This window comes from Mya arenaria, chromosome 17 (genome assembly GCF_026914265.1).
Source record: "Mya arenaria isolate MELC-2E11 chromosome 17, ASM2691426v1".
NCBI lineage: Eukaryota > Metazoa > Mollusca > Bivalvia > Myida > Myidae > Mya > Mya arenaria.
The window spans coordinates 45,136,641-45,149,696 of record NC_069138.1 but is presented as its reverse complement, the minus strand read 5'-3'; the positions used below and the strand labels follow the sequence as shown (position 1 = coordinate 45,149,696).

At 34.4% G+C, this 13,056-nt stretch overlaps 1 protein-coding gene across 1 annotated transcript; it reads left to right on the top strand.

Annotated features, from left to right (window-relative positions):
* The first annotated feature begins 3,112 nt into the window (after positions 1-3,112).
* On the top strand, positions 3,113-9,703 carry LOC128223050 (perlucin-like protein). Its single transcript, XM_052932288.1, has 5 exons — positions 3,113-3,164; positions 5,576-5,661; positions 6,432-6,522; positions 8,143-8,359; positions 9,638-9,703. Exons 1-5 carry the CDS (start codon positions 3,113-3,115, stop codon positions 9,654-9,656), a joined length of 465 nt encoding a protein of 154 aa, XP_052788248.1. The 3' UTR covers positions 9,657-9,703.
* The last annotated feature ends 3,353 nt before the right edge of the window (positions 9,704-13,056 follow it).

Here is a 13,056-nt window from a genome sequence, read left to right as displayed (position 1 = left end):
TGGACATAAAGCTCGATATTTTCTTTTTATTGTTTAGAATTTATAAGTCTTTTTTGTGCAAATATTTAATGAACTTTTATGTATGCATGTATGCTCCAAATAATAACAGTTAATTAACGAAAGCGATTTCAAATTTAACAGGGCATGAATTCATCCGAATTACTATGCCGCCATTTATGAAATAAAAATTTGAAAGGTCGAACGTTTTAGCAAAATAATTGCAGATAATCACTGGATTAAAACATGTTTCATAGTTTTAAAGTTCGTTTCATGATACATGGGTATTTGAAAAGTCATCCTTCACTGTCAGAGTTCAGTCTGGTCCGCTTGAAGACCTGTTGTTTTCCAAGTATAAGAAGAACACCGTAAGTTGTTGACAAATTTGGGGCGTGGGTGGGGTAAAAACATCAGTTAACCTGTTAATTGTTGTGTTCAGTTTCCGGGAGGTTCGTTTTACGTATAAGAACGACAAACAGTTCAAAAAGATATGATCGATGATACAACATCGTATTCAGGCATGTTTGTTTTCGTCTGTAATTTGTTTTGTATGAAAGCAATCGTTTGAATATTCCGCTTCAAAGTTCATGAAAACGTTTGAAAAACAGGTTTACCAGTTTTCTATTGAACGGTTAGTTATTAATTTCCATATATATATTATTATTGTAAATTGAAATACAAAAGGTTTCATAAGTTTAAATACCTTTTGTATTTCAATTTAACTTCTGGTTCAAAAAGTTAGTTTTGAACAAGGGGAAGTAAGTACAATGAATTTAAAAAGTAGTGATTAAAGTTGGTATTTTAGTCAGCAATGATAATTGATATTTTCAATTTTGTTATTTCACTGATAAACTCAATATTTCATAGAAACGCATAAAAGAAGAATAAATAAACCTAAAATAAAACAATGATTACAACTACAGCTGCTGCTACTGCTGCTGTACTACTACTACTACTACTACTACTACTACTACTACTACTACTACTACTACTACTACTACTACTACTACTACTACTACTACTACTACTACTACTACTACTACTACTACTACTACTACTACTACCACTACTACTACTACTACTACTACTACTACTACTACTACTACTACTACTACTACTACTACTACTACTACTACTACCACTGCTACTACTACTACTACTTCTACCACTACTACTACTACTACTACTACTACTACTACTACTACTACTACTACTACTACTACTACTACTACTACTACTACTACTACTACTACTACTACTACTACCACTACTACTACTACTACTACTACTACTACTACTACCACTACTACTGCTACTACTGCTACTACTACTACTACTACTACTACTACCACTACTACCACTACTGCTACTACTAATACTACTACTACTACTACTACTACTACTACTACTACTACCAATACTACTTCCACTACTACTACTACTACTACTACCACTACTACTACCACTACTACTACTACTACTACTACCACTACTACCACTACTACTGCTACTACTGCTACTACTACTACAATAATAATATTTTTAAATTTGCTCTATGTTATAGTTAGGTAACATAAACTGACATTTTATTGGAACATTGACAATGTATAATCGAATGAGATTGTATACGTTGTCAGTTACATGACCTGAAGTAATATCTCAATGATTAAGAATGGGCGGAATGATAAGCGTAGCGATTCAAATCATTCGAAATATTGGCAGACACACTGTCAACGCAAAATCTGACGCCGGGACCTTGAAACACCCGCTAAAATTAAAATAGTTGATGATTAAGCCTAGTACATAATGATTGCCAATTAGCAATTTCATTGGCTGAAAATGCATCCAATGAAAATCCATGATTTTCCCTATATTATAGCTGGAAACGGTTTTAAATTTATCAGTTCTACTATTTGAATGGAAGTGTGGTAACATAACATACACTTTGGTAGTTTTAGAAACCCCTGGGTTGGCACTGAAAGGTTACCGACCCCGAATAATACTGAATTTTAGTGTTTATCGACCCTTAACATATGTAAGAAGAAAGTTTCACATGTGAACTAAACACTAAAGAACAATGTAAAAATGTTACTTTTCTTGTAAGAAAAATTAATTTGGTTTAACGTCACACTGATTATGTATCCGATCAAGTGATCCGATACGGCATGGGAAGACAAACTATTCGGTGAAATGAAAAGAAAACAAACACGAGTAGATCTAGTAGATCCAGCATGTTCAGCAAATTTTGAAATAGCAAACCATTCAGTTTTAAAATCTTTAACCAAAGGTCTGATATAGCATAACCAAGCTTTGATTCACTGACATGTGTTTAAAAAAAAAACGAAGACAAACGCATGTAGTCATTTCCGGTTTGTTGTTATTTTACCTCAATATAAACAGAATCTCCTTTGTTAACAAAATGTATTCAAAACTGTAATACTATAACAATTGATGCAAATGATGTATGCGTTTACCTTTGCAAACGAATGAACTCGAAACTAAATGAAAAACGAAAATTGAACTATTTTAGTTTGGAGCTTTAAACACCCAATATTTATTGCGGGGACCCTAAAAACACATCCTCTTAACGTACAGAGAATAACGAGTTGGATACACACGCTCCAAAAGTAGTAGTTCTCCTTATATATTAACTAATTGTCTTTTCTCTAGTTTTACTCTAAGCTATATCATATATTATAGATATAGTAATTAATTTAATGATATGCCGAAACAAATCAAAAAGTCTCCTGATTTAGATTTTGAACCAAGTAAATGTTCAGTTAATATTGTTCACTCTAACATACACATGCAATCATGCCATTCCAATATGGAGATAAGACACGGGTGAGGCCATACCAAACTAATTGTTTGTTTAGCGTTAGGGTCATGCTCAAAGATAATAAAACAACTTTTATTTCAATTTCTATATGACCTAATCTCTAGTTTTCATTTTTTTGGAAAATATTATATAACACATTGCCCGGTAAAGGCTGTTGTTTCTTTCGGGCTCGAAGTCACCAAGCCTATCACCCAGTTAACGCTTAACATAGAGTTTATTATTCTTTATAAGTTAGTATGGCCTAAGGTTGATTAAAATTGAATAAGAAATGAGACAATGAAAACCGGATTTATATTACTGTTGTGTTTGTCTCTTTTGGAGGGATATTGTGAGTATACAGCGTATATTTTGAGTACACTACTTTTCTATACCAGTGTGTGTATACCACGTGACAAATTGCGTCCTAAAAGCATTTTGCTTCGATTGTAGATTTTAAACAAAGATAACTTCACGATTTCTTCTTCATTTTAAATGAAACATAGCGCATTGTACGCCGTTTACGGAGCCCCACCTTCGGTCTTTTACCAGAGTTTGATTGAGAGTGTAATTTCTTAAAATTCTTCGACACACCTTTTCACAATACAGCCGTCTGTCAAAAACATTATTTTGGAAACAGGTTTGTCGAAGGGTTTGATGAAACTAATCACCTTATAAAACTCTAGTAATAAAACGAAGGCGTGGGTTTTTAAGCAGCATAGACTGTCCTTTGTTTTATTTAAAATAGCGTAGTAAAAGAAAAGTTATCTTTGTTTAAGTCTTTATTTTAAGCAAACTGCTGCCTTCCGGCGCAGCATGTATGACGTCATTTATCACGTGGTATATATACACACACTGTATACGTAAATTATAACGATTTTGAAGAGCGATATTTTGTGTATACAACGTATTTTTTAATACACAGATTATCTATACCTATATTGTGATGCATTTGAAATCGGCATTTCTTTTAAGGACATTATGTGTCACTCGCTTAATGCGTGTTGGCCTTGATATTGTGCCTCTTTACAGGGTCTGTGTCTTGGCTTGTCCCTGTAGTTGTCAATGTTTCTAAATAACTGTTAATTTGTTGTTGTTTTTTGTGAACAACGTTGGTTTTTTTGTTACTCAGCATGTTCTAATTATGAACCTGCATAGACGTAACAAAACACAGATAGGCACTGTACAGGATGAACCACTCATTTAAGATCTAGTTTCACGCCATGATATGCACTATTAAGAGATATTTATCGGCAACTGTTCGCGTTTTTCACCGACGGTTCCAAGGCAGTTACCCCACCATGTATTAATAACGCTATATCGGTGTCATGTGTTTGTCTATATAGGATATATCATGAGACACCATATACTAGTACTATGTTCATGAATTTCCTAGTAAGCGAGCCCTTGACAAGATACTTATTTCATCAACATACAGTAAAACTGCTGTCGTTCGAACAGGCGGTGGTTCGACAACCGGCGGTCCCTAGAGGTCGATGCTTGGGCCCGAACATTATTCCTTCTATTGTCATATAAAATATACTGACGCTGCATCGAGACCGAAATAAGTCGTGGAGTCGTGCACAATAGCCGGTCCCAAAAACAAAAATCATGTACAAAACCCGAGTTGTATTAAATTGTCAATTTAATGATGACCAGTGTCAAATTCATTTTGATAAAAGCCTACTTGTTTCACATGCACTGTTGTTAGGCCGAATACCCAAAACTGATAAAGTAAAATCGTTTCCGCGCTATAATAATAACCGAGTTTCCGCAAAACATCCTGCGCGTGGGTCGGGATGAACCTATCTTACACGAGCGGCTATGGTAAAAGTTTTACAAAGTGGCGACCATTAAAAAGGAATTCCATACGGGCATTTTATCTTCGCCCGTGGGCAAGATAAGAATTTCTAGCATGGTTAAATTATTGGATCTACTTATCTGAGGTGGGAGAAATAATAATAACTAAGCTTATTAGTTCCGTTTAGCTGATTAACGATTACTGAGAGGTATCCAGTAAGAATCACAACATTAACACTATCAATGGTAAGAACATACGTCACGCGCGCTTGCTAAAATGGTTCCATGCGTACTAGGGAAACGACAACAAAGCGGGCATTTCTTTTATTTTTTACACTTTTTCCCAACATAGTCCCATAATGAAAGTGCAGTGTATGTGCAGTAAGGATTCATTTCTGAAAGTAACTCTTCGAAAAAGCCTGAAAATGGAATAAGTATTTTTTTCTTAATAGGGTTCCCTCCCGACGGAATCATATTTCTTTAACTAAGTGAACATAAACGATAGTTATATCTGTCTATCTAAAGGCGAGACAATCTCGCTAAATTGCTCTCTGAATACTGTGAAATGGTTGTCGGACTTTTTTCATGAAATCAAGGGGAATTACCACGTATTTCTCTTCTGGTGTAAATGGGTTTGAGCTACTTTATTCAATTTAATCTTAAAGCTCAAAACAAGTTGAGAAATAAACACATGCATTGCTTGATTTCCAATTAAGATCTTTACAAATATGCGGAGTGATATTGCCTTATTACACTATGTTATATTAGGTTAATATGGAAACAAGGCTTGAGATAAAACGTTGTGTTTCTCGTTGAGTGCCTGTAGGCTCATCGATAAATCTTTGATTGAATTCTGGGCTCATCTTTCAAATTTTGAATGTAAAAATTGTGATAATATGAAAATCACATGCGTTTATGAATATGGCTCCAGTTGTATTGCTTCTTGGCGTTATCATTTTACAGATTGTGATTGCCGGGGTGGATGGGTAAAAAATGGCCACACTTGTTACCATTTTAGTCATGATACAGAGAACTGGATAGACGCCAAGGTATGTATGTTTAGTTATGTGTTGTTTCAATTGCAGTGTAAGTATTTCAGTTTGAGGGGTATATTTTATACCGTTATACAGATTTTAATTTAAACATTCGTATCAATAAAAACAACAACGACTATATTTACTGCATTGTTATAAATCTGGTCGTCGTCTCGCCTTGCTCGTCCCGTCTTTTATATGAACAAATGTAAAAGGTACCCTTTTACGTTTCAAAGGGTCAGATGTGGAAAGAAATCCATCCGAAATGTGAACAAGACCTGTAGCCAGAAACCACCCGGATCTAGTAAAAATGTACTTGACAAAAAAAAACGTTCGTAGCTTAAGTACAGTTTAACGTATTTGAAGTGGTTTAAACAAAGTGTCAGGATGATGGTGACAATCTCGATAGTGTGCTTCGATTGGGTGATGCTGAGGTCAAATTACACATTTGTACGGAAACCGGGTTGCCACTGCTTATAAATACTGTGAACGAATGGGGGGGGGGTGTATGTAATAATAATGATCAATATTCAGAGGACAATTTAAACCTAACTTCGCCAACTATCAACATCACGGACACATTGACAAAATAATAATCAAAGTGATAGGAAACCCGTTTGCCATTGCTAACAAATACTTCAAACGAGTGTGGGGGGACACAGAACAATCCAGTTTCCAGACGACAATTCAAACCTTACGTTACCAACAATGAACATCCCGACCACACTGACAACTTAAATTATCAAATTGATATGCATTTGAAACAAGTTCTTTATGTCTTTCAGCTAGTGTGTCAGGCACTGCAGGGCTCGTTGGTGGTGATAGAATCACAGCAGGAAAATGACTTCCTGCAGAACCAAATACAGTCTCTCAACCGTATGTATAACACTAATACAAACATGTTTGACATTGTACTCCTTGAGAAGGGTGAGGAATTTCAAACTTGTTTAACCGCGCTGATTTTTCAATAAGAGTTCTATCCCATTTTAAAAGCTATAATGAGATTGTTTATTTCTTGTATTGTTCTGTTCTTATTTTTCAGTTTTATTTTTGTAACATTAATATGATGTCCTGTATATCGATCGTTTGTGTTCTCCCATCATCATTTCATAGCAATATGCTTTCCATGCCGTCAAAAAGAAAACTGTGGATAAATGTTACTGAAATTGTCCTTATTACATTTTATCTATTGAAACTTGTAGGGGTGTTCATTCATGTCTTTTATCTTTTCATCATTTAATTTTGAGTGAAAAATGGGTTTCAGAGAAATTAACTTTATTCTAAGCCGGGTATGGCAAACCCATACGTGCAAGGGATATTAATATCCTATATCTTGCCATGAATCAGTTGGTATATATGACCAATACAGAAGTTGAAATACCAAATTTAATTAAGACATTCTGCTGTTTAATGAAGATTCTTATCTGCCCTCTTACTCCCAAATAAAATTTACCACAATTAATACAATTTTGTATATAAATAAAAGGATGAATAAGTGTCGAAAACAATGGTACTTATAAGAGATACAGAGTTTAATTTTAAAGAAATGTACAGCAAACACGGTATTTCTACCTTATGAGACGATAATGAATCACAGATAATAGTTTAGCACTCACTAGCCACCGTCCTCGGGACGAATATTTCCATCCGGACAGTTAAAACATAGTAAATGTTGATAGTTTATTTCTTCACCAATGCCGGTTTGAAACTATTTCAATGTTCATTTAGAGCATGTAACCCCAACATGTTCATTAATAACTGAGCTAGCCTTGACTACTTATTTCATTTTACATTTAATCTAATACCAAATTAGTTGTCCAATATGCTTGAAAAGGGACACTAATATTGTATGATGTTCATACAACTTTTATTGGATAACCCTCTCAGCCCTAGAGAACGAAAGTTGGATGGAAACAGCCTATCTACGTCTTTGGAAATACACTTTAAAAATAGGGAATAATATGGGATAATGTAATAATTGAAACACAGCCCGTTTCTCTTTGGAGCATAAATAGATCCCTTATATGCCGCCTTTTCATCATCATAGTACATGACAGTTCACGCAGACATGGAGGATGAATGCATTTGGTTTGAATGAGAGACATGGAGTTTTGCACCCGTTTGCCATACAAATAATACAAATAAAGGGGAATGGGACAGTGTATTTTTTGGACACGTTTAGTGTCTATCCGAAGCATTTATCTTAATAAACCGCCCGGTTTTCAGAGGATTAGTACGTGACAGCCCTTTTAGTCATAGCGGAAGAATGCAACGGGAAAATCTACACTTATGGTATATAAAACTGAAGTTCATAGGACAATGCAGTTTTAAATAGTTTTGAAAAATAGCTCGCTAATATTCCGCGAGGATTGGTGATGTGGCGATATCGCAAATATAGTGGAAGGGACTTGGGGTTGGATTGTTGATCGAAAGTTTACACAGTATAAAAACATAAGGATCATGGGCCTTTAACTCCCTTATATCCCTCATTTACAGATGAGTGGTACTGGACAGCTCTCTCAGACATGGAGGAGGAACACAATTGGGGTTGGATGGGAGACAGGAAGACGGCACTCGTGTACTATACTAATTGGGATCATGGGGAACCGAGCAGTTCAGACCAAGAGAATTGCGGCGCCATCAAAACTAATGGTCGTTGGAAGGACATCCCGTGCCATCTGTTCGGATATTTCATTTGTGAAAAGCCGGATGAGTATGACCTCTTGTATCTGTTTTTTAATACTTCTTGTGATAACCAACACATCTAAAACAATGATTAACCATTTTCAATTATTGTATTCTGAGAATGCTAGTAGCCTTTTCATGAGCGCCGTATGAGATTAACAAGTTGAAAAAATACAAAATGAACCTGTTTCAGTGGTTCAAGCCCCTCACCAATGGCATTTGATAAATAATATAGTATAAATAATAAGTTTTGTATATGCTGTTTCAAGAAAAAGTCCGATACAGATACGCTAGACATTGTATTGCTTTTTGTTTAACTATACAAATGAAATATACATATGTTTTTTTAAACAACACATGCTTACCTTTTGGAGAGTGATACTTATAACAATTCTTACATCGAAAATATATCAATGATGATTAAAGTACAATTAGAATGCCCCCAATTTGCTAAGAAATACCATATGTTATATGTAAATTTAAAATGTTCATCAGAGATGTATATAATTATTTTATTTGAAAACTGCCCTTCCAAGAATGATTACAAAAATAAGCTTTTTCACCCACAAACTCGAAACTCTAGAGTAAAAAGATATATTACCAATGTTTTTGTTTTTATAATTCATATGAAATTTTAATTCAATGTTATTGACAGGAAAATCAAAGTTTCAACACATCTCACACAAATAATTCTCTGCTAGCATTTCCTGATTAGATGTTAGACCAATCAATATATACATTGTCTTGACTTCAACATAAGTAATTTAAATGGAAATCCCAATAACTAATAAGCTCTGACAAAAGACAACACACAGTAAGGGTATAGTTTAAGACACTAATATTATAGTTGACAATCCTTCAGTGTTTATTCAGTACATGTATATAGATACCTCATAAATGTCTCACAATAACACCTTTTCATAGTATGCAACATCAAAAAGGGATGGTCAAAATCATTATTATATATAAAATTGTTTTTTTTATATAATTGTTTTAAAAATAAATGTACAACACATTTTTTTTAATTGTGTAAAAAAACAATTTCCATCATCCCTAACCGGAACTGTCACCAATGTGCCATTAATTGTCTTTTCTGTATAACATTATTCGGACTGTTTATGGAGAATTTGGCAGTGAGATGTTCTTCAACCAAAAACTGTTATATTTAGATAACAAATGGAATAAGGTAAATTAAATTGAAAATTGATTTGATGGAAGCAGCTCTAATCTAGAACAGAACGTACACCATGAGATACATTTGATTCTCTGAAAAAGCAATTGTTTCATGGTATATGTTTTCTTTCAGAATGGATGTCATCGGTTAATCCTCATCTGTATTACTCTGTACATTCTAATAAACTTTTGCAAAGCAGGTTATTTCCTTCATATTGCTTCCTTGTGTTCACATAATTAATTATGCGTACGTACGTGGGTAGTTCAAGAATATCGTACACATTCACTATCGCACACGTAGTGAAGGCCGAATTTATTGTCATATATTTACATAGCCACTGCCATTCCTTAAATAAACTGCCTTTTGGCAATTGCGTTTATCAAAAGATGTTTACATTTTACGTTTAAAAGTGATTTAAAGTGGTTGATATTTTCCCGCGTTATTGTGACGTCATTTGAAAAAAAATGCTTCGGTTACAGTTGGGTCGTTCTATTTACAGAATGGGTGCGAAAGGGTTACTGAAATGTTTTCTTAAATGAATTGAAGTATGTTTTTAACAATTATTGAATGTAATAATGAACTATTGGTGTAAATATAAGTAATGAATTGCGGGGTTGATGTCATTATCGGGGATATGAACGCAATTGGGCTGGTCAAAGTACGCGTGGAGTCCGTCGGACTCCACCCACTTTGACCAGCCCAATTGCGTTCGTACCCCGATAATGACATCGATCCCGCAATTCATTACTTAAATGTAACCTTCAATTGTTGGCAACATTTAAGATAATAATCTCAACAACGTACAAATAAACATATGTTTGAAAAACATGTTTGCAATAAAACCTAGGATACGTAAAAAACGACGTCAACGTGTCAGTTGTATGAAACTTGGTGTTTTTGAAGTACCCACTGAACTAAGGGTTCCTCTCTCAAGTTTAATTTCATATGTAGCGGTCAGGCAATTCTTAAGTATTCACACTTACTTCCAAATAATATGTATTACAATTGATACAATTGTTTTAATTAACCGAAAAGGATGAATAAATGTCGAAAACATTGTGTATTATGAAGAATACCGTATTTAATTTGAAAGAAAGGTGCAGAAAACACGGCATTTCTACCTTATGAGACGATTGTTGATCACTGTAAATCTTTAAGGACCCATCGGTCATTTAATACTAGTGCGTTTTCACTAGAAAATAGAAACACAAACGTATAAACACCACATACACAAATATATACTGTTTGCATGTATATACAAATGATGATTTAGCATCGCGTATAAGTTGTATAGCAATCGGACGTCAACAATGTAAGCTCTCATTTGTTTTCTCGGACATGTAACACAATTGGGTTCGGACAGGAAGACTATTCTCGTATTCCAATTTTACTAACTGAAATAAGGGGGATCTTAGCAGTTCAAACCACCAGAATTGAGGCGTCATCAACAATAATGGCCGTAGTAGGGACCTCACTTGACATATAATTCGAATTATTCATTTGAAAAAAAGCATGATAAATTTGACCTTTTATATCTGTTTCTTAATAACTTACGTGATAACCAACATTTATTAGACAACTGATCATGTTTGGCCTATTAATCTGTCAGAAAAAGTATACGCGTTATTTAAACTTCTAAAACTATTCAAGGTAATTTGCAATTCAGAGATTGGTTGTATTTTTGTCGTTGTTAAAAAACGTAAACTAAGTTCGTTATGCTCCGTTGATCCCGATGCTTTGCCACTCGTGCAAATATGTTTTTTTTTATGACACTCGTGGAATAAAATACGATTTTACACTAAAGTCAACAAATATCCTCTATATATTCATATATTACCATGTTATGCAAAATAATTTTGCTCAAAACAAGCATGTATTGCATTAAAGACAAGTTAATCTGAATAAATATTTAAGGGTAATATGGCTTGCTGTTATGAAATTTTACAAACGAAAAGTCCATTCATCCGCCATCTTGAACATTTCTCCATGGCTGTCATTTTACAAAAAGTAGGTCATTTTCGGTCGGGTCATTTACACATCGTATTTTAATGTGTCTGCATAAAGGCTCTTTTCTATCAGATCGTGCTTACAAATTTATATTATAATTATTTTGTTTCGGAAACCCTTACTTCAGCACTCAGTTAGAAATGTTTTTATTTGGAACCTCAGCCTCTGATGCATGTATCTATTCCCGGTGAGGTTTTTTTGGTTTGTAGTAGGAAAACTATTCCCACACAGTTGCGGACTTTGCGCATTGATATATCACTGTAAGAAGGGATTTCGAGCTGTAAATTGTCAACATATTTTATGTTGGCCCCGTCCAAAAAGGCGTTACTAAATGAAATCGTGCAAGAAATATATTCTTGCTGAGAGGTTCTGTAGAAATTGTAAAGCTTTATTGAAATCTAATGTCCTTTTCATGAAATGTTGGTGTTCAAAAATTGACAGTTTTTCGCCTAATTTGAAGTAATGCAAAGGGTTGATTATTGTAAATGCAGAATATATGAATAAAGATGAAACATAATAAAGGCAGAATAAGAACTTTAACGTCTTTCATGAATAACCAATGCTATAAAGAGAGTACCTTTTAGTAGTAAATTAGAAAGTTATTTCAATATTGTGTTTACTATTACGCATGCCAGTACATTTTGATTGAGTGAGTCACATCTTTGTGGAAATGTGTTCTGTGAATTATGTAGTCAAACATAGCTCTTCCAAGGTCCTCTCTGTCACGTAACAGAATAGAATGTGACGTAATACGTTATATTTAAGATATAATTAAGATTTAATTAAATGGATATGTGTCTACATACTGTATGTTTAGTAATGTAGGGCATATTTTATTGACATTTGAATATGAAAATGGTTGACAGCCGACCTGGTACAAATGTACAAAATGGTCATGTTAATTACAAAAACGTGTATTCCTTGGGTTGTAAAGCTGCCATATTCAGACCACAAATTAGTATAAGAGAAATGATTTTGGATGTAAAAGGACAGTTGGCTTAGACAAGGCAAGATAAGCGGCCTTGGGTCCTTAATGGACGGCAGTTAGAATGTGAGATTACCTTAAATGTCATGCTGTATTATATACTGATTATTATACTTAGAAAGATCGTGGAACAATAAAGACTTAGAACACTTGAACAGTTGTTGGTTGGTTACTGAACGAACTATCACGAAAGTTAAGTGAACAGTAGCATTACGTGACACGTAAAAGTTTGGTGCCGTCTGACCGAAGATATTCAAGAACAGGGTTAACGTGGAACACAACGGGGGAGTACTTATGACTATTGGATCACATTTGGAATGAAGAAGAAAAAGGTACATGATGACAACTGCGGTTTGAGTGACTATGGACATTGCAGCGCGACCAGGCCACAGGACAAAAGTTAGTGACGTTTTATTACTTTGTATTTCTTGCCTAGATATGACATGTGTTGCTATAATTTTGGGATATTTAACGGGGCAAAATTTTAAAGTTTTGGATAATAAATGCAATCAGAGCAAAGCTGTTCTTTTGAAAGAACCCCTAAGCAATCTAATTTCTG

What these genes read in the sequence shown, in the direction of transcription:
- LOC128223050 (XM_052932288.1), top strand. Translation starts at nt 3,113, where the DNA reads ATGAAAACCGGATTTATATTACTGTTGTGTTTGTCTCTTTTGGAGGGA. An exon ending in AGAACTGGATAGACGCCAAG is followed by an intron (nt 5,662 to 6,431) that starts GTATGTATGTTT and finishes TATGTCTTTCAG; the next exon opens with CTAGTGTGTCAGGCACTGCA. An exon ending in CCAAATACAGTCTCTCAACC is followed by an intron (nt 6,523 to 8,142) that starts GTATGTATAACA and finishes CCTCATTTACAG; the next exon opens with ATGAGTGGTACTGGACAGCT.